The sequence below is a fragment of the Grampus griseus genome, assembly GCF_964374135.1.
Source record: "Grampus griseus genome assembly, chromosome: 3".
Lineage (NCBI taxonomy): Eukaryota > Metazoa > Chordata > Mammalia > Artiodactyla > Delphinidae > Grampus > Grampus griseus.
Genome location: NC_139019.1, coordinates 58,388,113 through 58,413,285, shown reverse-complemented (window position 1 = coordinate 58,413,285; position 25,173 = coordinate 58,388,113). Strand labels below are relative to the sequence as shown.

The 25,173-nt window shown below is 36.9% G+C and overlaps 1 protein-coding gene across 3 annotated transcripts in view; it reads left to right on the top strand.

Annotated features, from left to right (window-relative positions):
• Positions 1 to 455: 455 nt before the first annotated feature.
• FAM169A (family with sequence similarity 169 member A) overlaps positions 456 to 25,173 on the top strand; it is a gene marked incomplete at its 5' end in the record, with an annotated part of 42,729 nt that continues 18,011 nt past the window's right edge. For 2 of the 3 annotated variants that reach the window (XM_082651574.1, XM_082651573.1), the window contains 5 exons: positions 456 to 587; positions 1,650 to 1,749; positions 2,063 to 2,148; positions 4,256 to 4,427; positions 22,507 to 22,686. In XM_082651574.1, coding sequence (XP_082507700.1) covers positions 456 to 587; positions 1,650 to 1,749; positions 2,063 to 2,148; positions 4,256 to 4,427; positions 22,507 to 22,686 — 670 coding nt within the window. The remainder of the gene's footprint in view (positions 588 to 1,649; positions 1,750 to 2,062; positions 2,149 to 4,255; positions 4,428 to 22,506; positions 22,687 to 25,173) is intronic. The other variant, XM_082651575.1, reaches the window with a different exon arrangement.

Here is a 25,173-nt window from a genome sequence, read left to right as displayed (position 1 = left end):
CTGTCTATGTTTTCTTCTAGGACTTTTATGGTTTGTCGTCTTAAATTTAGGTCTTTAATCTATTTGGAGTTTATTTTTGTAAATGGTGTGAGAAAAATGTTCTAATTTCATTCTTTTACATGTAGTTGTTCGGTTTTCCCAGCACTACTTATTGAAGAGGCTGTCTTTTGTCCATTGTATATTCTTATCTCCTTTGTCATAGACTAATTGACCGTAGGTGCATGTGCATTAATTCTTATTTCATTGCTTGTTTTTAATACAAGTGAGTGTTTAAGTTTTCTTTCTGACATACATTTAGATTAGCAGGCTTAAGTTGTAGTCTGTCTTGGCATAGTGAAAAAGAAGTCTCCTTACAATAAAATGCTGCGCTATTACAATAAAAAGTTTTTTCTCAGTACAGGAAGATAGCCTTTCATGTTCTGAAACATTTTGTCCCATGTTTTTTGTTAAAGAGGATGGCATTCCCTGTGGATATGCTGGATAATTGCAGTCATGAGGAAATGGAAAATTCTGCCGAAGATTACATGTCAGATCTCAGGTGTGGGGACCCTGAAAATCCTGAATGTTTTTCTCTTCTCAATATTACGGTAAGGCATCCTGCAGTGATTTATCGATCTTTTCAGTTGAGTTTATCCATGAAATCAGTATCCTTTTATTATCTTTTAAAGTGTTAACTAATCACTTTTGAAAATTTTACCAGAAGACTTTTCAGTAAAATGGATAAATATTGATTAGTTAGTACAGCAGCGTGATCAAGTTTTAAAAAGACTAACTTTACAGGTAGTTGCTTATTATTTGTATTGTGCCTTTAAAATTATATGTAAGTAGTTTACTAGTTTTGCTAAGACTGATTACCATATTTGAGCTAACCCAATTAAGTCTACTTTAGATTTGGAAATTGTTATTTTAGAAAATTTTTTAATAAAAAATGTCAGCAAAACACTACATTACACATTTTTGTGTCACAAATCTTCCTTTTCCCAAAATATTAAAATAAAATTTCTAATTAGTAAACTGAGATATATTTTGATAGATCATTAGACATGAAATTATTAGAATTCTAGTGTGAATTTGATGATAGGCAAATTCTCTAACCTCTTTAGGCCTCAGGTTTTTCTTCTGGAAGATGATGTTTATTCAAAGAATTCTTTAAAGTTTCTTCCAACATCAATATTTTGTAATTCTCTGAATGGCAATATTGTGTGTAAGTAGGGAATTAGCGTTGGATTAATGAAAGCAGAAAAAATTTAAAGTATTGCATATATCTTACTGGAAAAATGAATTTACCCTAGTGGTTTTTACTAGAAAATGGAATTTTTTTCTCCCTCAAGTGGTCTAAATAACAGATGATAAAGTTTAACAACTTTATGGATCATATCATGCTTTTGTTTTTATTCATATGCATAGCTAGAGCGCAATAATATTTATTGAAATAGACTTTCATTTTTTCGCCTAAGTTAATAAAATTCCTGCAAAAGCGAAGTCTATCTGATTTGCTCTTTTTTTTTTTAAGACTAGAAATATCTCCTATGAAATGAAATTATGTAATTAGCGTTAACGTACGTTTGACATTTTGATAGAAGCATGGTGTTTTTGTGTGATGTTTTCTTACCAACTCTTCACTAATCTTTAATAAATTGTCGTTTCAGATTCCTATTAGCCTGTCAAATGTAGGCTATGTACCTCTCTATGGTGGAGATCAGACCCAGAAAGTTCTTGCTCTTTTTGCACCTGAGGACTCACTCACAGGTCTCTGTTTTGTTTAATATTTGTAAATTGAGGAATTTTCTTTCAAACAATTAAAAATTTATTGAAAGATAGCTACATGAAGGAATTTTTAAAAAGAAAACTTATTTCAAACTGTAAATTCAGGAAAATAAAATTCTCAGTTGCTTATAATTAAATGTTTAGTGAGTGAAATACAATAAAAATGGTATAAATGGGGCTGCCACATTGTATTGTAAACTATGGGTATATGTAAGGGTATCCTTGAAAACCTTACCGAATAGTAATATCGTGTACTTTAAGACTTAAATGTTAACAATCATTTATTTTCTTTTAGCTGTGGCACTTTACCTTGCTGATCAGTGGTGGGCTATTGATGATATTGTGAAAACATCTGTCCCTTCTAGAGAGGGACTTAAGCAGGTAACAAGATCCTGTAGTTTTAAAAGTGTTTAGGAGGCCATTTCACAATATGTTTCCCATAAACAGTGATAGTTTTTGAAGTTATTGAGCTTTTCTCCATTTTAGTGTACCGGGTTATATTAAACCCTTAGAGTTCCACTGTTAACGGTGAAACTGGCACTTAGATTGGGCTTCCTTGATTTTATGTGAAAGTGTCTGAGAATTGGGGGAGGAAAAATGAGTACCTGTGGTTTAGTTAAGCTGTAGTTACCCATATCAACTTTAGCTTCTGATTTTTCTTTTTGGGTGGGAAAAAGCTTATTATCTCTGTGTGGTTGCTTAAGTTCTTTGTCTCTAGGAGAGACTGACCAGTAAACTTGCTTATCAGTAGGGCCATTTTGGGTGGTCTATTCAGTGTTCCAAACAGTGTAGTGGAAGGGAGGTCCTCAGCAGCACGCTGTAAAACTGGGTCCTTTATTCTGTCTTAGTCACCATTTTATCAGTTACTTAGAAGAAGACATAGTTGGCATACTTATCAATTCTGCATGCCACAGTGCTGAATGGGAGAACTAATCCATAAAGGCAGAATTAAGAAACAAAGAGAAAGATCTAACATGATGAAAATAAATTAGTGAGAAAGGTAAAGTAGTATCTGGGGGTTCAAAAATTTAACTCTACTGTATACCATGAAGACCATACTAAAACAGCAGCACATATGAAAAAGATTGGGCTTTAGTTAGAAGTAAAATCAAAGAAAGCAAAAAAGCTAATAAAAACCTTAAGTTTATACAGAAAAGCCCCATTATCTTATCAATATCTTCGATGTTTATACCTGTAATATCTGCATGCCCAACATGAAGAGAAAGAAAAAAGGTTAGGGATCTGAAGCAATTTGAAGGGAGAAGACTGAAATGGCAAGAGTACCCCAAATCATATTAGATTAGTCTTTTCCTCTGTTTAGCTTTGATAGGAAATTTAAGAGAATATCATGGCTGTCTTCAAATATTTATAGACTATGTGATCCAGAATATCAAGGTATAGTCTTTGGGAAAGAGATTTCAGCTCAGTATCAGAAAGAATTTCATTCTGGTCAGAGCTGTTCAAGGAAGGTGTGGGATACCCTGTAAGCTGGAGAGCTTTGTCATTTCATGTGGTGTTCGGTATTGGAAATTCCTTACCGGGGAGGTTTTTGAGAGTAGTGTGTGTATGCCTAATGCTTTTTCTCTCCTCTCGCCTAATTAGAGGACATTCTTGTTTTTCTTTAAGGAGACTTGGGGTGGGGTAGGGGGGATAGATTTCATGTATAGACTCTTGTTTTTAGCAGTGACAGATGTCTATGGGGAAAACCCCACTGTTCAATGTCAGGCAATTGGTGAGGGTGTCCCTGTGACCGTGCAGACCTGCCTGTAGGAAGTGAGGTTGTTTCCATTCTGTGATTGCCCCAAGTTTTGTTTTCATCAGACTGCCCTGGTGCCCCTGTCATTGCCTATCTGGTCTGGCAGAGGGTTATGTGTGTATGTGTGTAGGGGGAGACAGGTATTCCTTATCGTTCGACAACAAAGACATGACTGTTAAATGACCATTTTACCTAGAAAAGATGAGAGAGATTCCTTTCCCAAGAGCATAATTATGGCTTTGCTCATCAAATGAGATAATCATTGTTTTTAAAGTCTTCAGGGCATAACACGAAGCTTTTTTCACTTTCTTTTCCTTCTTTCTTTTTTTTTTTTTTAATGTGTAGGCTGGAATGGGGGGAAAAGAAGCACTAGAAATGGTGGGGGGCAGCAGGTAGAGTTGGGGAGAACTGGGATCTGGGCAGCTGGAAGCAGAAAGAGCACTGACTGCTAACGTGGAGATGCTGGGGATTGGTATATTGGAAACCTGTTTTGCCTGTTTTAGAATTTTGCTGAGAGGCATTATTTCATGCATAATTTGTGTCCATAGAAATGGATTGTTATTGGTATGAATGACTGGTCTCATCCTTGTGATAATAAAATGGTTTACAAATCATTCTGAACGTATTCAAAGTGCCTTGAATGTCAGTACAAGGTATGGAAGCAGGGAGCAAGGTAAACTGCATCTCTGAGTTGATGCTAACTGTTGTGCCTGGTGTCTCATCTCTTTGTAGGTGAGAACTCTTGGGGAGAGAGTGGTTCTGTATGTTCTGAATCGAATTATTTATAGAAAGCAGGAAATGGAGAGAAATGAGATCCCATTCCTGTGTCATAGCAGTACTGATTATGCTAAGATTCTGTGGAAGAAAGGAGAGGCCATTGGGTTTTATTCAGTTAAGCCTACAGGTGAGTCTTTAAAAGTTATTTAAAATATGTATTATGTAAACCCACTTTTTGGACCCCAACTGTATCAATGTCCCTTTTAAATTAGTATCTAGAGTACGAATTGAGATGATTTTACTCAGTATTTCTTGGGAGTACTTTGATTCTATGTAAGTGAGGATTGGTTAGGAAAGTCTTTTGAAAAAAAAGTAAACATTTAACAGAGTGGAAAATGTCTCCACGTATGTGGACAGAGAGTTGTATGTTGAGCCTTGTCTTCTTTCCCTCTCGTTGCCTTCCCTTTATTTAAAGGTCTTTGTTTTACTTTGATTCCTGCTGCTATCACTATTACTGGCTCGTCTTAAATCCCCTGTCTACCTGTGGACCAAATACGTAGGCTTTTTCTTCTAGTGTAGCTGATTCAGCCTGATACAGTAAAGCAGCTAAAGCAAAGTACTTCAATATATTTAGAGAATCCAAACAGCTTTGAAATAGTCAATCTTGTAAAGTTTTTATTTCTGATCCTAAGACCCAACTATACCCTTTTCCTGAAAGACTAGTGCAGCTTCATCTTGCTTTACCTGTTTTCCTGTTCATTCAGTTCCCTAGAGCTACTGGAGCCAGAAAAATCAAACCTGCTTACTCCATGTACACGTATACCCCACACCTTACAACCACTACACAACAAAGGCAGCCTTGTTCTGTACCTTGGCCAAAACACCTTTCACAGAGAGTACTCACATTATTTTTGTCTTTTTAATATTTCACACTTGCCAAATTTAGCTCTTGTGGTCAGATGCAGTCTAAAGATAATACCAAATTTCCTGCTAATTTGAAGGACAGTTGTGACTAATACCTTAATAGTATAATTAGTACACATTTATGATGAGAACATCAGTCATGATGAGTATGATGACTACATATAGTCAGTAAAAGGAAGGTCACTTTTTCTCAATAAAAAAACTATGATCTATAGTTTTAAATGTTTTTGCTGTTTAGTAAATACTTTAACTCTCCCTTAATATGCTTTTATTCTTGTATAAATTTGAAGTAGAACCAATAATTTACACAACTTCAGAAAGATATCATCATACAGAGGCAGAATAATAATGTTTGTTAAATGGAAGCTTAGTGCTGCATTGCATAAAAGGCATCACTTTATTGTTTTTAAAATGTTCTCATAAGTTGGAGGCTGGAATATGGTTTAATTACTTTATGCTTTATTTTATACAAGTAATTCCTATGGAATTGGAGGCTTTTTGCTGCTCACGCTGGCTGCAGCGGGGTTTCCTACTTGAAAGTAGCTGATAGACATTGGAAGTACATAAGAGTTTCTGCTTTTTCATTTAGAGCATCTGTAGATGAAAGACATACAGTTAAGAAAGGACATAGCATTCCCCCTCAGTATTTCTGATCAGTATTTGATTCCAGGCATTGGCTCCTCTTTGCTTTCTGTGTTTTGGGGGCTCCTCCACTCCTTTGGGACCTGGCTTCTATTTTTACTTTTTCTGTTAGTCAGCTCAGTTTTATATGCTGGAGCTTCCAAGTACTACTTGTCTACCCCTTTTAGCACTTTCCATACTTCTCTGCTAATTGCCTTACTTCCTTACTATTTATTTCAGTGTTTTCCTGCTTTAAGCTCTGGCTCTCATCTGCCAGAGAACAATGGCATTAGATGTGCTTATGCTAGCCTTTGGATCAGTAACCATCTAATTCAGTCTGGCAGTGTTTTTTTCTACAAAGTAAACCCAAACATAAAATAATTTGAAAAAAATTGTCCAAAACAAATACTGAAACACTTTGTGATAGAAGTATTCCTAATGTACATATCAGGAAAAAACTGTACCAGAAGCAAAAAGATAAAATCTTTATTAAGTACGTTTGTAGTTGAATAAAAGCCTTATGATATCACTTATTATTTATGATTTTTTTTTTTTTTTTTTTTTTTTTGTGGTACGCGGGCCTCTCACTGTTGTGGCCTCTCCTGTCGCGGAGCACAGGCTCCAGACGCGCAGGCTCAGCGGCCATGGCTCACGGGCCCAGCCGCTCCGCGGCATGTGGGATCTTCCCAGACCGGGGCACGAACCCGTGTCCCCTGCATCAGCAGGCGGACTCTCAACCACTGCGCCACCAGGGAAGCCCTATTTATGATTTTTTAAAATAAAATAGCAAATCAGTATATAGGGATATTAGTTGGAACATAAAAATAGCCTTGATATATAAGAGGGGACTTTGTTTATGAGGTCAAATCCTATTATAGTATAATGAAATTCAAGAAAGTATATAAATTTTTTTTTGGCCCGAAATAAAGAGATTACTATGAGGGATGTGTAGTTTGTTTGTTTCTTGGGTTAGGTAGATGTCAGATCATTAAAAATAGTTTTTAACAGTAGGTCATTGTGTAATATCTGGTACATAACTCTAAAGGGAACTTGCAGAATTGAGTAACATCACTATAATAAGATTTTCTGGTCCCTTCTATGGTTATTAGGCATTTTAATCTATACAAATAAAAAATAGGAACAGGATTAATGCTGAACCTTGTCACATTCTGGTAGTAATATTTGTTCATGGACTCATAAACTGAAAAAAAAAGGTAAGCTCCATGTATTTCGTTGAGATGTATTTTCAATAAAACTTTATTTTTTGCTGAATAATTAGTTTTCCCAATGTATAATAGTTTTCCAAATGTATAATATACTTGTGTTTTGATCCATCATATACTAATATTAATTATAATGATAACTCAGAATTTCTTTTGAATTGATACTTAGAATCTTATGTTCACAAGAAACTTAAAAAATGTATATTTTTATATACAGATACGTTTTTGCAGAGAAGAATGATTAGATAATCAATATATAATCCAAGTATAAAAATATATTACATTAGGGTAATAGTCTGTAGTATAAATATAATAGAAATAGAAGGTCAGGGGTGGGGAAGGAACAGTGTAAGCTTTTTGAGTGTTAAGAGTGGTTAGTTCAATAGTAAAGGAACAGGTTGTTCAATGGATGATGACAGTTATCAAATCAAATTGATAATAGTTTTTAGGGTCCATTTGATGCATTTAAAAGAGTAGTGATATAGTGTTTTTCTTTAATCAATACTGTTTAATTGAAAAGGGAAACATAGTAAATTTACATAGCAAATCCTGGCAGACACCATGTTAACTAATAGATCATGGTTAACATCACCAGCAATGAGACACATCACCATCAGAGACCCCAATTTATGATGTAGTGAGAAGGACATAACGTCATTTCTGAGGTATTTTTGCCCAAAATGCATAACCTCAATTTTATCACAAGAAAACATTAGACAAAGCCAAATTGAAGGTTATTTTACAAAATAACTGATCAGTAACCTCCAAAAGTATCAAGATCATGAAAGACAGGGAAAGGTGGAGGAATTATCAAAGATCAGAGTTGGGACATTAAACTAAATACCATATGGAATCTTTGATTGGATTCTGAAACAGAAAAATTAGTAGAAAAACTGGGAGAGTTTGAATAAGGCCTGTAGTTTAGCTAATGGTATTTTATTAATGTTGATTTTCTGGTTTTGATAATAGCACTCTGGCTATGTAAGATGTTAACATTAGGGGAATCTGGGTGAAGGGTATGTGGGAACTCTTTGTATATTTTTGCAACTTTTCTGTAAGTCTAAAGTTATTTTTATGATAAATAGTTGTTAAAAAGTTAATGTTATAAGATGTTAGAAATTACATTCTTTGTAATTATTGAAACCTAAGATGGAAATTTTAAATGTTACCAAAATGTGTGAATACATGCCATCTATTTCAATATTATTTAATGGTTACATGAGCAAAAAAGTACTCTTTGAGGAATTTGACTGGGCCAAGAGAAAAAATATTCTAAAAATACCAATATAAATGGTTCCCCTGGGAAAGGTTCCAGTCATTGTCAGCAATCCCCACCTCGCACACTGATCAACTTTTTAATGTCTCGTTCTTTTTTTTTTTTAATATTCATTTATTTATTTGGCTGAGTCAGGTCTTAGTTGCAGCACATGGGATCTTTGTTGCAGCACATGGGATCTTTGTTGCAGCACGTGGGATCTTTTGTTGTGGTGCACGGGCTTCTCTAGTTGTGGCATGCAGGCTCTCTCTAGTTGTGGCATGTGGGCTCAGTAGTTGCAGCACACAGGCTCTCTACTTGTGGTGTGTGGGCTCAGTAGTTGTGGCTTGCGGGCTCTCTAGTTGTGGTGCACGGGCTCAGCAGTTGTGGCGTGCGGGCTCTCTAGTTGTGGTGTGCAGGCCCAGTAGTTGTGGTGCACGGGCTCAGTAGTTGCGGCACTTGGGCTGTCTAATATGGTGCACAGGCTTAGTAGTTGCAGCACATGGGCTCTCTAGTTGTGGTGCGTGGGCTCAGTAGTTGTGGTGTGCGGACTTAGTTGCCCTGTAGTATGTGGGATCTTAGTTCCCCAACTGGGGATCGAACCCGTATCGCCTGCATTGGAAGGCGGATTCTTAACCACTGGACCATCAGGGAAGTCTCTAATGTTTCATTCTTAACTATGAACAAATAGCTTAGTTAGGAAAAGTCACTGATATGAAAGATGGAGATCAAAACCAAAAAAGAATAAAAGCAATTTGGAAGAGACAGACAATGCAAAAACAAACAAAACAACTCAATATTTGTGGAACGTAAGAGTAGTTAGTACATTCATAATGGGAACAAGATATATTAAAAGAATATCCATAGAGCTCTTGGAAATTAAAAACTCAGTATAAGGGAGATAAAGTTGATGTTGATTAGAAAGGAGAACAATCATAACAACAACAAACCCTAAATGATGGAAAATAGGAAAGAAAAGATAAAATTAGAGGAGCAGTCTGCATAATAGATGTTTCAGAAGGAAAGAACAGAGAAACTGGAGGGGAAGAAATCACCAATGAAGTAGTTCAAGAAAAGTCTCAGAATTATAGAACATGTATTTCCAAGTTAAAAAGGCCCATTGAACATCCATTGCGATGAATGAATTAAAATAGGCCCACGCTGAGGTAGATTGTTGCAAAATTTCGGAACATCTGGGATAGAGAAAAGATTCTGTAATCCTCTACAGAGTGAGAGGGGGAATTTATACAAAGGATCAAGAATCATAATGATTAGGTTTCTCAAAAGCAGCACTGCACTGAACACTAGAAGTGGAACAGTGCCTCTAAGATACTGGGAGAAAGTGATTTCCAATATAATTCTATGCCCAAATAATGAATGAAGTATGAGAGTGACAGAAGGAAATTTCTACATGATTAATTTAAAAAAAAAAATTTTTTTTTTTTAACCTCTCATGCATCATTTTTCAGGAAGCTAACAGAATTTATGCTCTACTAAAATAAGGAAGTAAGTCAGGAAAGAATGATACCAGATCAGGAAAATAAGGAGAGAAATACCCCCGCATCACAGCTGTTTGATAGTTCTGAGGCTTCTCTGTCCAGATTGGTAGCCACTAGCTTTATGTGACTATTTAAATGAAAATTAATTAAAATGAAATAAAGTTTAAAATTCAGGTTCTCAGTCATACTAGCCACTGTGTAAGTGTTCAGTAGCCACATGTGGCTAGTGGCTACCACATTGAACAGAGAGATACGGAACATGTCCATCAATGCAGAAAGTTCTTTTGGACAGCACTTTTCTAGAGATTGGCTAATCTAGATTGTAGTAAGTCAGAAAGCTCTGGGTCATTGATTCAAGAATATGGAATACCTGATGTGTTTGCATTTACCAACGTAAGTGTTACAGTTGTGGGACACTGGGGGGTAAGTTAGAGGTAAATACTAAATAAAGAGTGATAAACCATTATTAAGGCAAATCAAAAAGCAGTGCAGGAAAAGGAAAACAATCATGATATACTACATGGCTCAGTTATCAAAAGTGTGTGTGTAATGTAAATGCTGAAAATTGACCTAGCCAAAATTATAAATTACTGTATTGGGGTAATAGGGCAGGGCATGTAGAGGAAGTATGGTGATGGTGTATTGGGAGTAGGGTATGTACATGTATATAGAAGCTAAATTCTCATCTTCCATACTGGGAAGCCAGTTGATTATGCCTAAAATGGAAAAAGCAAGAAGTAGTAAGTTACTTAGAGTTATGGGGGTTAATACCGAAAAAGACCAAAGTGTGCGTTTCTGGGGGATGGAAAGGGTGTTTGTTTGTGTGGATCAGGGAGGCAGTCACAGGACGTTTTTTTCCCCAACAAATCTTAGAGGACTGTTGGACGCTAACAATGTACATGTAAAACTTTGATTAAAAGTAAACATGATTAGAGAAGGAACTATTCCCAGAGTCTAATCAGTGTCTACCGCAAAACTAGATGAAGTTTATAAATCCTCACAGGGCCTATGATGATCATGTCCCCCTGTTAAAAGGGCTGTGCTAACTAGAAACCTGCTAAGGAAAAAATCTCGTACAGGTATGAAAAATAAGAAAACCACTTGTTAATTCAGTGGAAGTTCTGTTAACTGTCCTATGTCAAAAAATACAAAAGATATAAATGTGTATAAATCAGATATCACATTTTAGTGTAGACAAGCTGAGAAAAAAACAAAATGGAGGCCACTATCATTAGGTGCTCTTTTGGACTTTTTTTTTTTTTTTGCGGTACGCGGGCCCGTCACTGTTGTGGCCCCTCCCGTTGCGGGGCGCAGGCTCAGGGGGCCATGGCTCATGGGCCCAGCCGCTCTGCGGCATGTGGGATCTTCCCGGACCGGGGCACGAACCCGTGTCCCCTGCATTGGCAGGCGGACTCTTAACCACTGCACCACCAGGGAAGCCCTGGAAATATTATTTGGCCTCAACTGTGAATCACCCTGGTCCAGTTTGAAGACTCATGTTTTGGAAAAGCACAAGAACCATATGGCAGAAGCAGAATCTAATCAACAACTACTTTAAAATCAGTTTTGTTGATTCACTTCTAAAGGGAATTATGATCAATACCAGGAGACATAGTTTTGGTTTTTGTAATTTCCATTTGAAATAATTTATAGTGGAAGCATTCTTTCCTCTCTTCATTTGGTAGTTAGCTTTCCTTATGACTTTCCAACTTTTTTACTGAGAGCTATAGCTATGATCTTACCTCCTCTTTTGGGCAGATCACTCGCTTTCTGTTCACTGAAATTCAGCTATCTGGCCCTTCTGTTTTAAGATTATTTAAGGAATAACAAAACTGTGATATAAAATGATAAGTATTGATAATACATATAGCTAAAGGCAAAACATAGTGGAAGTTTGTGTTTGAGAAGGGTTGAGGTTATATTTTAGGGCGTTGAGACTGTCTAGGCTTAATCCTTTTCTTAAGGTGGTGAGCAAAGGCATGGGGGAGTCCCACTGTACTCTGTGGCTGCCTGAAATGTATCATTGGGAAATGAGGTGGGTACTTTGTTTTCAGGTCAAGTTTTAGCCATCTTAAAAAGCATGTACTTCCCAATAAGGTTTCTGTTTATTGGGGAGGTAGGGCTGATTCCATTCTCAGTAGAGACACAAAAATGACTGGTCATGGGGTGAGCCTTCAAAGCACCAAAAGTCTAGTGGATGAGACAGAAAACTAGTTACCTAATCAAAATTCAGTTTGATAAGTACTGTATTTGAGGTATCAACAGTAGTAGTCATGGAAGAATGGGGCAGGTAATTTTGCCTGGAGGAAGGTGTCACTGAGAAAGAGATATTTAAAAGTGGCTTTGAAGGATAAGTAGGATGTCAGTAGGCAGAGAAGGGGAAAGAAAAGGAAAATTCTTAGTAAACAGATGAATGGAATATAAATGTGAAAGAAGGAACAGAATCATGGAAGTTCAAAGTGTATTTATAACACCACCTTGAGCAAGCTGGTGGGACTAAAAGGATCGTAGGGTGGGGAGAGGTAAAGATGGAGGGCCCCTTGTGAAGGTTCTTAAATGCCATACTAAACATTGGAACTTCATCTTATTGGCACGAAGTGATCAAAGAATTTTATTTAAGGGCATCATGGTTAAATATTTTAGGGAGATAATTTTTGTAGCACTTGGTGATGGATAAAGAAATTGTGTTCTGAAGTCAGGGACTTCGATTAAAAGAGCTATTTCAGTCATCCAGGTGAAGGAAGGACCAATGCTAGGAAAGAGGCAATAGGGATAAAGGAGGAAACAGATTTGAGGGAGATTTCTGGATGGACAGAGTGAGGTGACTGCAGTGTGTGTGTATGGGAAGGGGAGGGGAGGAACCAGTGATGAATCTTCAGGGTTTTGACTCGGGTGCCTAGGTGGGAAGCTGTTAACTAAAATTGGGAATATACGAGCAGTGGATTTGGTAATACTTGAGTTCAGTTTTGATATGTAAAGTTCAGTGTTCCTATGGGACATATAAGAGATACGTAGTTAGAAATGTAAGGTGGACCACATGGGGGAGTAGTTAGAAATGTAAGGTGGACCACATGGGGGAGATGTGGATATTTGTGTGGGCCACAGAAGTTAGTGTAATCTTAAAATGTGAATGAGGTCAGTCAAAACTATTGTGTAACATGAGTATGTGTATTTGTCAATATTGGTGTTAGGCTATAAGTTACTGAAAATAGCCTGAGATAAGCAAACATAACTGTGAAAGGAGTCTGCCAGCAAAAGGTACTATCTGCTGAGATGCAAAGTTGATTTCCTGAAAGTTGAAAAGGAAGTGTTAATCTACTGGGAGAAAAGAGAAAGCAGAAAGTTAGCTGAGGCTGCTAGCTGTCTACCAAATATTTGTGCTTTCTCTTCTGTATTCTTGTCATTGGCCAGCAACTGTCCAGTCAGGGATTATGTTTTTCAGTTGCTTTCACAAGTAGGTGGGGCTGTGTGACTAATTCTTCCCTTGGTAATGAGAGAAATGATATGTATGACATCAGAGCAGAGTGGTTAAGATGCATTCCTTTTCCTCATCTGTCTGCTAAATGCAAAAGATTCTGAAGAGCTAGGGGATGGAGAAGCCACAAGATAGAAGGAACGTGAGTTCCTGTGTTACTGTGAGGGCCCCCAGTGAACCGTGCTTCCAGTATTTATGTCCTTGTGTAGCCTGCTTGAATCTGTTGGCCCTGTGACTTGCTTTAACCAGTAGACTGCAGCACAAGTGACACTGTCCTAAACCTTAAGAAGCCTGGTAGCCTCCACTTTGGTACTCTTAGAGACTAGTCACCATGGAAGAAACGCACCTACCTCAAGACCGCCACGTGGTGAGGAAGCTCAAGCAACTACATTGAACTGAGGTGCCCAGCTGGCAAGGCCAGCTGCAATTCCAGTCAGCAGCCGGCTAGCTACTGCTGTGGGAGTGAAGCCATTTGGACCTTTAACTGTGCCGGTGGCCCATCTGATACCATATGAGAGTTGTGATAAATAATGAAATAATAAATTTTGTTTTAAGCCAGTACATTTTGGGCTGGTTTGTTAGGCAACAATAGGTAACTGAAAAAGTTCTTGGATGATTGTGAGTCAGAAAGCCGTCCACTACCCAGCAACAGCTATGTGAGACTATTACTTAAACAAAAATGGAACTTTTTAATGTTAAGCTTTCCAGATTTGGTTTGTTAAAACAGCTAACGTTATGTTAACCAATTTATAAAGCATGACGACTGTAACGAGAGTACTTGCCTAGTGGTGTATGACAAAGATAATCACATTATTTGTTTAGAATTCACTTTATGTTGTGTTCTGTGGAGACAGTCACACATTGATGACTTTATGAAGGTTTTATGAAGGTCAGGAAAGACACATTACTGGTTGGACAAAGAAGAAATGGTAATTCCATGAAAAGAGAGAGTTATTCAGTTGCAGTAGAATAGCTGTTCTTGAATGTGATGCGTAGATCCTGAATGGTACTGTTGAAATTTATTCATTTATTCAAAAGTTATTTTTTGTGCCATATTGATAGGGAAGGAGAGGGAAAGGGGAGGAGGGTGAATAGAAGAAGGAGCAAGATGGAGAAATTGAGAGATAGTAATACAATTTTTGTAAGTAAACTGTCATCACAGAACCTACATTTAAGAGGAGGAGATAGCAATGAATAGACAAATAGGCGATATGCTCTCAGGTCTGTGAAGAAAAAGTAGATTAAAAGAATAGAGAGTGTGTGTTGGGGGGTACTATCTTAAATAGAGTGGTCGGGGAAGCACCTCTAAGGAAGTGAGGGAATGATAAGATATGTGAAGTTTCAAGAGAAGAGGTATTCAGGCAAAGAACTGAAAGGCAAAGGCCATGAGGCAGAAGAAAGTTCAGGGTGTTTCAGAAAGAACAAGAAGGCCAGTGCAGCCAGAGTAGAGGGAGTGAGTGATATGGGGATGGAGAGAGACCGGCACACATCCTGACACGTCCAGTAGGCCAAGGAAAGAGTCTAAATTTCACTCTGTGGGTGATAGGAATCCAGTGGAGGATTTTAAGCATGGGCATGACACCATCTGATTGGCCTTTTAAAAAAGGTAGCTCTGTTGTGTAGAAAACCAGAAAGAGAGGTGGCAGGGTTAGGAGCTACGTTAGTTAAGAGGTTATTATTGCAGAAAACCCTGGTGAGAGGTGATGGTGGCTCGGGCAAGGAAGAAGGAGGTGGGAGTCACCATAATTGAGATAAATTATGAAGTTATTGCTGCAGTGTTTCTGATGGATTGTACATGGCCTATGAAGGAAGAGTCAGGGATGAGATCTCATGTTTTGCTCTGAGCCACTGGTAGAATGGTGATGAGATTTACTGAAAAATCAGTAAACAGGAGGGGAGAAGCAGGTTTGGGGAGTATATGAAAAACCTAATTATAAATGGTTTATTGGAGTCACATGTATAAATTTTGTTTATTTACATTTTTACAGCTTTATTAAGGTTTATTTATATAGCATACAATTCACACATGTAAAGTATACAATTCAATTTTTTTTAGTATATTCACAGAATTGTACAACTTTCACTGTAACCAATTTTCGATCACTTTCGTCACCACAAAAAAAACCCTGCCCTGTACTCGTTAACAGTCACTCTCCATTCCCTCCCCGCCCTCGGTACCTGGCCCTAGGCGACCACTAATCTGCTTATAGATTTCTGTCCCTGTAGATTTGCCTGTTCTGGACATTTCATGTAAATGAAATCATACAATCAGAATAGTTTTTGCATCTGACTTCTTTTGTTTAGCATACTGTTTTCAGGTTTCATCCATTCTTGAATCAGCACTTCATTCCTTTTTATGGCCAAATAGTATTCCCTTGTATGGATATTCTAACATTGTCTTTTATCATTTGATGGACTTTTGAGTTGTTTTTATGATTTTGCCATTATGAATAATGCTGCTATGAAGATTTGTGTACAGGTTTTTATTTCTCGTGGTTATATACCTAAGAGTGGAATTCCAGGTTCATATGGTAACTCTAAATTTAGCCTTTTGAGGAACTGTCAGACTGTTTTCTAAAGCAACCGCACCGTTTTACATTCCCACCAGCGATGTACCAGGACTGCAGTTTCTGCACATCCTTGCCGATACTTTTTTAAAATGCTTTCAGAGAATATTTAATGACATGGGAAAATAGACTATTTAAGAAAAAGTAAACATGATATAAAGCAATGATTCTTTTTGTTCAGCAAAAGTATATAGATGCACAGAAAATTGTGAAAAAAATAAGCATTTCATTTAAGCATTGCATTGTGAGCCAACACTTATTTTTATCTGTTTTTTTTTTTTTTTTTTTGCGGTACGCGGGCCTCTCACTGTTGTGGCCTCTCACTGTTGTGGCCTCTCCCATTGCGGAGCACAGGCTCTGGACGCGCAGGCTCAGCAGCCATGGCTCACGGACCCAGCCGCTCTGCGGCATGTGGGATCTTCCCAGACCAGGGTACGAACCCATGTCCCCTGCATTGGCAGGCAGACTCTCAACCACTGCGCCACCAGGGAAGCCCTGTCTATGTTTTTGACTATAGCCAACCTGGTAGGTGTGAAGTGATGGCATTGTCATTTTGATTTGCATTTCCTAAATGGCTAAGGATGTTGAGCATCTTTTCATGTGCGTATTTGCTGTTTATGTGTCTTCTTTGGGATGTCTATTCAAATCCTTTGCCCATTTTTAAATCGAGCTGGCCTTTTTAAAAAAAATCTCCCCCCCCCCCAGCTTTATTGTGGTATAAGTGACATACAAAAACTTGACCATATTTAAAGTTTACAATTTGTTGTATTTTTCCTTATTTATACAGCTGTGATACTATCACCACAATCAAGATAATGAACATATCTGTTACCCTCAAAAGTTTCTTTGTGCATATTTGTAACCATCCTTCCTTCCCCCTGTTTGACCCCAAGCAAACAGTTATTTGCTGTCTATTATTATATATTAGCCTGCTTTTTCTGGAATTTTATAAAATGGAATCATACAGTATATACATTTTTTTTTTAGTCTGTGTTCTTTCAGAACAGCTATTTTGAGATCCATCCTACTATAATTCATATATCATCAAATTCACCCTGAAGTGATTCTTAGTATATTCACAGAGTTGTACAACCATCACTACTGTCTAATTTAGAACATTTTCATCACCTCAGGAATTTCTGTACCCATTAGCTATCACTCCTCATTTCCTTTACCCTGAAATTCCTGGAAACCACTAATCTCCTTTCTGTCTAGATTATTTATCTTAAAAAATGTTTTGTAATCTTTATTGTGGTAAGAACACTTAACATAAGATCTACTCTCAACAGATTTTTAGCTGTAGATTACAACACTGCTGACTATAGGTGTAATGTTATACAGCAGGTCTCTGGAACTTGCCTTACCGAAGCTTTAAACCCATTGATTAACAGCTCCCCAATTCCCCCTCACCCTGCCCTTGGCAACCGTTGTTCTGCTCTCCGCTTCTGTGAGTTTGACTATTTTAAATGCCTCATATAATTGGAATCATGCAGTATTTGTCCTGTGACTGGCTTATTTCACTTAGCATAATGTCCTCAAGGTTGATCCATGTTGTATATTGCAGGATTTACTTTTTTTTTTTGAGGCTGAATATTATTCTCTTGTACATATATATACCATATTTTTTTATCCATCATCCATCAGTGGACATTTAGGTTTTACCACACCTTGGCTATTGTGAATAGTGCTGCAGTGAACACTGGATTGTTAATATCTCTTTGAGATCCTGATTTCAATTATTTTGGATATATACCCAGAAGTGGGATTTCTGGATCATGTGGTAGTTCTATTTTTAATATTTTGAGGAACCTCTATACTGTTTTTCATAGTGGCTGCACCATTTTGCATTCCCATTAACAGTATACAAAGGTTCCAGTTTTCCATATCTTTGCCAGCATTTGTTGTCTTCAGTGTTTTTGTTTTTGTTTTTTTGATAATAGCAATCCTGACAGGTATGAGGTGATACCTCATTTGATTTGCCATTTCCCTGATGATTAGTGACATTGAACATATTTTATATACCTGTTGGCCATTTGTATGTCTTTGGAGAAATGTCTATTAAATCCTTAACCCATTTTTTTTTTTTTTTTTTTTTTTTGCGGTACGCGGGCCTCTCACTGTTGTGGCCTCTCCTGTTGCAGAGCACAGGCTCCGGACGCGCAGGCTCAGCGGCCATGGCTCACGGGCCCAGCCGCTCCGCGGCATGTGGGATCTTCCCAGACCAGGGCACAAACCTGTGTCCCCTGCATCGGCAGGCGGACTCTCAACCACTGCGCCACCAGGGAAGCCCTTCAACCCATTTTTAAAATGGGTTTTGTGTTTTTATTATTGAGTTGTAAGCATTTTTCATACATTCTAGATACAAGTCCCTTATCAGATATATAATTTGAAAGTATTTTCTCTCATTTTTTGGGTTGTCTTTTTACTTTCTTGATGGTATCCTTCGAAGCACTAGTTTTGATAAAATCCAATTATCTTCTTTTTACGTGTCACTTTTGCTTTTGGTGGTGTAGCGCTTTTGGTGTTGTAGCTAAGAAGGCTTTTCCTACCCCAAGGTGATGAAGATTTACTTCTATGTTGTCTTCTAAGATTTTATAGTTTTAGCACTTAAAGTTATGTTTATGATCCTTTGCAGTTAATTTTTGTATATGGTCTGAGGAAAGGGGGAGGGGTCCAACATCATTTTTTTGCATATAGGGATATCCAGTTGTCCCAGCATCATTCATTTAAAAAGACTGTTCTGTTCCCATAGAAATGCCTTGGGACTCCTGTTGAAAATCAGTTGACCATAAATAAGAGGTTTTGCTTCTGGAACTTCTGTTCTGTTGGTCTCTGTTTATTCTTGTGCCAGTATCACACTGGCCTGATTACTGTATGTGGCTTTGTAAGGTTTAAAATGGGAAGTGTGAGTCTTCCAGCTTCGTTCTTCTTTGTTAAGATTGTTTTGGCTGTTTGTATTTTTTTTGCGTTTCCATATGATTTTTAGGATTACTTTGTCAATTTCTGCAAAAAATCCAGCTGGGATTTTGAACCTGTAGGTCCGTTTGGGGAGTATTGACATCTTAACAGTGTTGTCTTCTGAACCATGAACATGTGATATCTTTCCATTTATTTAAGTGTTCTTTTTTTTTTTTTAATTTTATTTGTGTTTGGCTGCATTAGGTCTTTGTTGCTGTGCCTGAGGTTTCTCTAGTTGCGGCGCGTGGGCTTCTCGTTGTGGTGGCTTCTCTTGTTGTTGGAGCACGGGCTCTAGGCACATGGGCTTCAGTAGTTGTGGTGCACAGGCTCTAGAGCACAGGCTTCAGTAGTTGTGGCGCACGGGCTTAGTTGCTCTGCAGCATGTGGGATCTTCCTGGACCAGGGCTCGAACCCGTGTCCCTTGAATTGGCAGGTGGATTCTTAACCATTGTGCCACCAGGGAAGCCCTATTTAAGTGTTCTTTAATTTCTTTTAAATGTTTGTAGTTTTCAATATACAAGTTTTGTACTTTTGTTAAATTTATTCCTAAGAATTTTATTATTTGTTGATGCTATTGTAAGTGGAATTGTTTTCTTAATTTCATTTTCAGATTGTTCATTGCTGGTGTATAGAAATACAATTGATTTTTCTTTTTTGGCTGTCCTGCGTGGCATGTGGGTTCCTAGTTCCCTGACCAGGGATCAAACCTGTGCCCCCTGCAGTGGAAGCCTGGGGTCTTAACCACTGGACTGCCAGGGAGGTCCCCAACTGATTTTTGTATATTGATCTTATATCCTGTAACCTTGCCGAACTTGTAAAAAAATCAGTTTTGATAATTTTTTAGTGGATTTCTGGGACTTCGCTGGTGATCCAGTAGTTAAGACTTCGTGCTCCCGATGCAGTGGGCCTAGGTTTGATCCCTGGTCAGGGAACTAGATCCTGTATGCCTCAACTAAAAGATCCTGCACTTGGCAACAAAGATCCCATGTGCCACAACTAAGACCCAGTGCAGCCAAATAAATAAATATTTAAAAAATAGTAATAATTTTTTAGTGGTTTTCTTAAGATGAAAATCTTAAGGTCTGTATACAAGATCATGTCATCTGTGAATGTGATTTTACTTCTTTCTTTTCAATCTGGGTGCCTTTAATTTCGCTTTCTTGCCTAATTGCCCTGGCTAGAACCTCCTTACCATGTTGAATAGAAGTGGCGAGTATAAACATTTTTATCTTGTTCCTGATCTTAGGCAGAAACATCCAGACTTTCACCATTAAGTGTGATGTTTGTTAGCTGTGGGTTCTTCATAGATCCCTTGTCAGGTTGAGGATGTTGAGTATTTTTATCATGAATGTACTGAATTTTGCTTTGTCTTTGGAGATGATCATGTGTTTTTTGTTGTATTTACATTTATATGAGCTCTTCCATTCATCTTGTAGTAAATCTCATGTATTACAGAAATAAAAGTTTAGTGGTCATGAGTATTTGGATAAATGGTAGACGGCTTTAGAGTAGCTGAGATTACCCAGAGAGAGCATGTAGAAAAAGAAGGTGGCCAAAAGTGGTCCTCTGAGGAATATAAATATTCAAGCTGCAATATGCAATGCTAAATTTAATTTTATTTCAATTAGTAGATTTATTTTAATGAAAACTTCATCTAAGTTAGGAGGTTGTGATTTTTACTTTACTAAGTAATTGTGCTATTAACTGCAGCTGTTTTGATGTGTCTGAAGAATCTCTGGTAACAGGGCAGAGGTTTTCTGCCCTTTATTTGATTGCTTTTTGTATCAGGGTAGAACCTGATACAAATACAAAAATAAGTATTGAAGGTGTAGGCAAAAGAGAATTAGCATGATTTTTTGAAATGAATATGTACATGGTGAGTAAATGGTAGAACTTTACACTTCGTGAACACTATTAGTTCCATAAATTGATCATTTGAACACTATTAGATGCTGGACTTTACCTTTTCTCTACTTAAAGGAATGTTTGTGTGAAAACAGAAAAAAAAATAATTTGTGGGAAATTTACTTCATATAGTTGGTATTCTGAGGCACGCATAATAGTAAATACCAACAGATCCTCAGATGGTATTGAGAACTAAATAGTGCTTTCTCTTCTCATTTTTGCTTTGTCCTTTGAACTACTGCTACTTCTAAAGTAATGTCTCCTTTGATTTCATTATCACTTCTAGCAGTTACTATGAGAAAACCCTGATTTTAAGGCATTAAAAACTGATAATGGTCACAGTAGCTTGTTGGTGAGACTACCTGTTAGATTCTTTAAAAATTTATTTATTTATTTTGGCTTTATTGAATATAATTGATAATTTGAAGTTGTATATGTTTAATGTGTATAACTTGATGATCTGATGTACGTTGTGATATATTCACCAAAATCAAGATAATTAATATATTTATTGCCTCATATGGTTACCATTTTCTTTCTTTTTTTTTTCTTGAGGTGCTAACGCTTAAGATCTACCTTTTCAGTAAATTGAAAGTATATAATACAATATTGTTAACTAAATCACTATATAAAGACATTTTGACCCTTAGCAGTATCCGAACTGAATGTCAGCAGTTAAGATCTAAGTACGTAGCAATGTGCGTTAACTATTCTGAATTTAAGTTAGTTGATAGTCTTAGAGTCTATTGCAAAAAGTTATTGAAGTTCTCCAATTTAATCATAAGTAATTCATTATTTGGTTGAACTAAAAAAATCCTTGTTATATTGACCAACTCATCAAATGATATGATTGGTAAAAGTTAATTTGTGGGGTGTTTGTTACCTGAAATTTTGTTTCTTTCTTGAACTACGTTATTATAATTATCCAAAACCATGTGAATAATGTAACTGAGAATAATAGATTGTTTTACTTGAGGCACAAAAAAGTAGAATGTTGACTGATAGCTATGAATTAATACTAAAATTAATAGAAAGTGGGCCGCCCCACCATGATGCCCTCAACTTATAAACTATCTTAAGATACATTACAGGCGCTTACACATCTATTTGGAGGGTCAAAACCCAAATCAGGGTTCTTAAAAGACAAATCAGAGTAGCTCTGTAATGTAACAAGGAGAGACATATTTAATTACTACTACAAACATTCTCCTGTTAAACCTTAAACGTACAAGATATTTTAAAACATATATTCACAGCAGAAAGATTGCTGACTTAGCCATTTCTAAAACAGATGTTTCCATTTAGTCCTAATCCATAGTCCTTAAAAATTTGGAGAACTAATTCACTTCTTTGCCATCATTAAATAGATAACAAATGAGACTGTAATCACTAGGCAAAAAGTAAAGGGAAAAGATGAATATTTCACATTACTAAGGTTGGAATTAGATACTTCATGTATTATAATATAAACTATATACAATCACCAAATACTCTTTAAATTTGAAATTTTAATAATTGATGAATTTTAAAGCTGTGCAAGTCTATGGACAGTGATATGTATTCTAGTATATAGTTCATCGAATGGTAATAGTTGTTTATCTTGTATGAGATACTGTTGGCAAACGTAAAATAAATAGCTCTTCTCATCATCTCGTATACATTATGATATGTAATAGCTGGAAAGCATTTTATATTATAAAACTTAAGTGTGTCTTTAACATTTTTCTTGATGTAAGAAAAACTAACCAATTTTAGATTTAACTCATGTTCTCTAAATGTATATACATATGTGGCCTTTTAAATGTGAAAAATTGTCAGATTTCTGTTTTATTCCTGCAGGAAGCATATGTGCCTCGTTTCTTACCCAAAGCTACCAACTGCCAGTTCTTGATACAATGTTCGTTAGAAAGAAATATAGAGGCAAAGACTTTGGGCTTCATATGCTGGAGGACTTTGTTGATTCCTTTACAGAAGATGCACTTGGCTTGCGGTATCCACTGACCTCTCTCATGTACATAGGTAATTGGATTAAGTTTTTAGAAAGTTAAACTTGTCTCGGTGTCACTTCTGACTTGTTTCTGCAGGATATTTTAAATGTGCGTATATCAATATTAAGTAAATTATATTCCTTGGCTCTCTAGGGCTTAATTTTGCAAATGTGCCCTTACCTCCACATAAATGGCATTTTGGGGGTGTGGTAACTTTCTTAAAAAGTTGAAATATAATTCACATACCATAAAATTCACCCTCTTAAAGTGTACAATTCAGTGGTTTTTTATTATATTCACAGCTATGCAACCATAACCACTGTCTAATTCCAGGACATTCTCATCACACCAAAAAGAAAACCTGTACCAATTAGCATTCACTCTTCTATTCCCCCATTCCTTTATCCCCTAGCAATCAACCACTAATCTATTTTCTGTGTTTATGGATTTACCTGTTCTGGACATTTCATATGAATGGAATTGTATGATATAATTATATTGTAAGTCCTTTGTGTCTAGCTTCTTTCATTTTGCATAGATGTTTTCAAGGTTCATCCACGTTGTAGCATGAATCAGTGCTTCATTTTTTTAATGGCTGAGGAGTATTCCCTTGTGTGGATATGCCACATTTTGTTTATCTACCATCAGTTGATGGACTTTAGGATTGTTTCCCCTTTTTAGATATTACGAATAGTGTTACTTTGAACATTTGTGTAGCTTTTGTGTGGGCATTACTCTGGTGTATATACCTAGGCGTGGATGAAATTGCTTGGCCATAACCTTTTGAGGAATTGCCAAACTGTTTCCCAAAGCAACCGCACCATTTTACGTTCTCATAAACATTGTATGAGAGTTACAATTTCTCCATATCCTCGCCAACACTCATTATTATTTGTCTTTTTTTTTTTTTTTTTTTTTGCGGTACGCAGGCCTCTCACTGTCGTGGCCTCTCCCATTGCGGAGCACAGGCTCCAGATGCGCAGGCTCAGCGGCCACGGCTCATGGGCCCAGCCGCTCCGCGGCATGTGGGATCTTCCCAGACCGGGGCACGAACCCGTGTCCCCTGCATCAGCAGGTGGACCCTGAACCACTGCACCACCAGGGGAGCCCTATTTGTCTTTTTTGTTAGAGCCATCTCAGTGGATGTGGAGTGGCATCTCATTGTACTTTTGATTTGCATTTGATGTTGAGCATCTTTTCATGTGCTTATTGGTCATTTATGTACCTCCTTTGGAAAAATGTCTATTTACATCCTTTAACCATTCTTTCTTTGGGTTATTTGTCTGTGGTGGCTTTTTAAATTCAAAAAAAAAAAAAGAAATTTCAGATATACCAAAAAATATAAAGAATAAGGTAACAAATACTCATGTATCATCCAGCATGTACCATCCATGAGAAGTGGATCATTGCCAATATAAGTTGAACTTCTGTCCTATCCAATTAGCTTACTCCCTTCCCTGAAATAAGCACTATCCTCAATTTGGCATTTATTTTCCCCATGCATTTCTTAGACTTTTAATACATACGTATACATCCTCCAACAATGTCATATTGTTTTACATATTTAAAAAGTTTAGGGGATTCCCTGGCTGTGCAGTAGTTAGGACTTTGTGCTTTTACTGCCGAGGGCCCGGGGTTCAGTCCCTGGTTGGGGAACTAAGATCACACAAGCTGCGCAGTGCAGAAAAAAAATAAAGAATTTTATATAAATAATATGTACTGTATGAATTCTTCTGTAGTTTTCTTTTTCTATTCATCTTTATCATTATGAGATTCATTCCCGTGGATTCATGTAGCTCTATTTATTCTTTTTTAGTGCTGTTTAGTATTTCATTGTGTGGATATATTGTGTTGTGGTGTTTTAAAAGCAATTAGTGGATTTATGTTTGCACTTGTGTAAAGTCCATAGCACTACTCTTTTCTTAATGAAGTAATATTTAACCTGGAAAGTAATTTATTAGAAAACTTGTATAAAATATAATTTACCATTGATTTTAATCTAACATCAGATATTTATTTCCACTGAAAAAATATTTTTGTTCTAAGTTTCTTTCCCCCCTTTTAATACCAAAAATCCATAAAACAAGAGCCAAGTGTTGCATGTCCATCTTGAATCACAGCTTCTGTCTAGACCCATACATGAGAATGGAATGAACCCTGTATACCCTTGGAAAATATGAAAATGGATTTTCCTCTTAAAGTCTAATTATTGCTTTACTAAATTTGGGGAGGAATGCAAACACATCTACTGCAGGCAGACTCTCTTATTACCCTTTTTTAGGATTCTCATGATAAATAAATTGAATACCAAGTGAATTATAGGTGCTTATGTATTATGTAAGGTATCCTCTGCTATTTTAGTTATTTTATTTCAGGCAGAGGACTCGGTGTGGCCTGTTGGTTTTCTCCAGCTTTTCCCTTCCTAATAAGTATAGGAACTACAACCAGAAAACATGAGAAATATTGTCAAATATGTGGGGAAAAAGTGAGCAAATGGTATCCTTGTGTCCACATATCC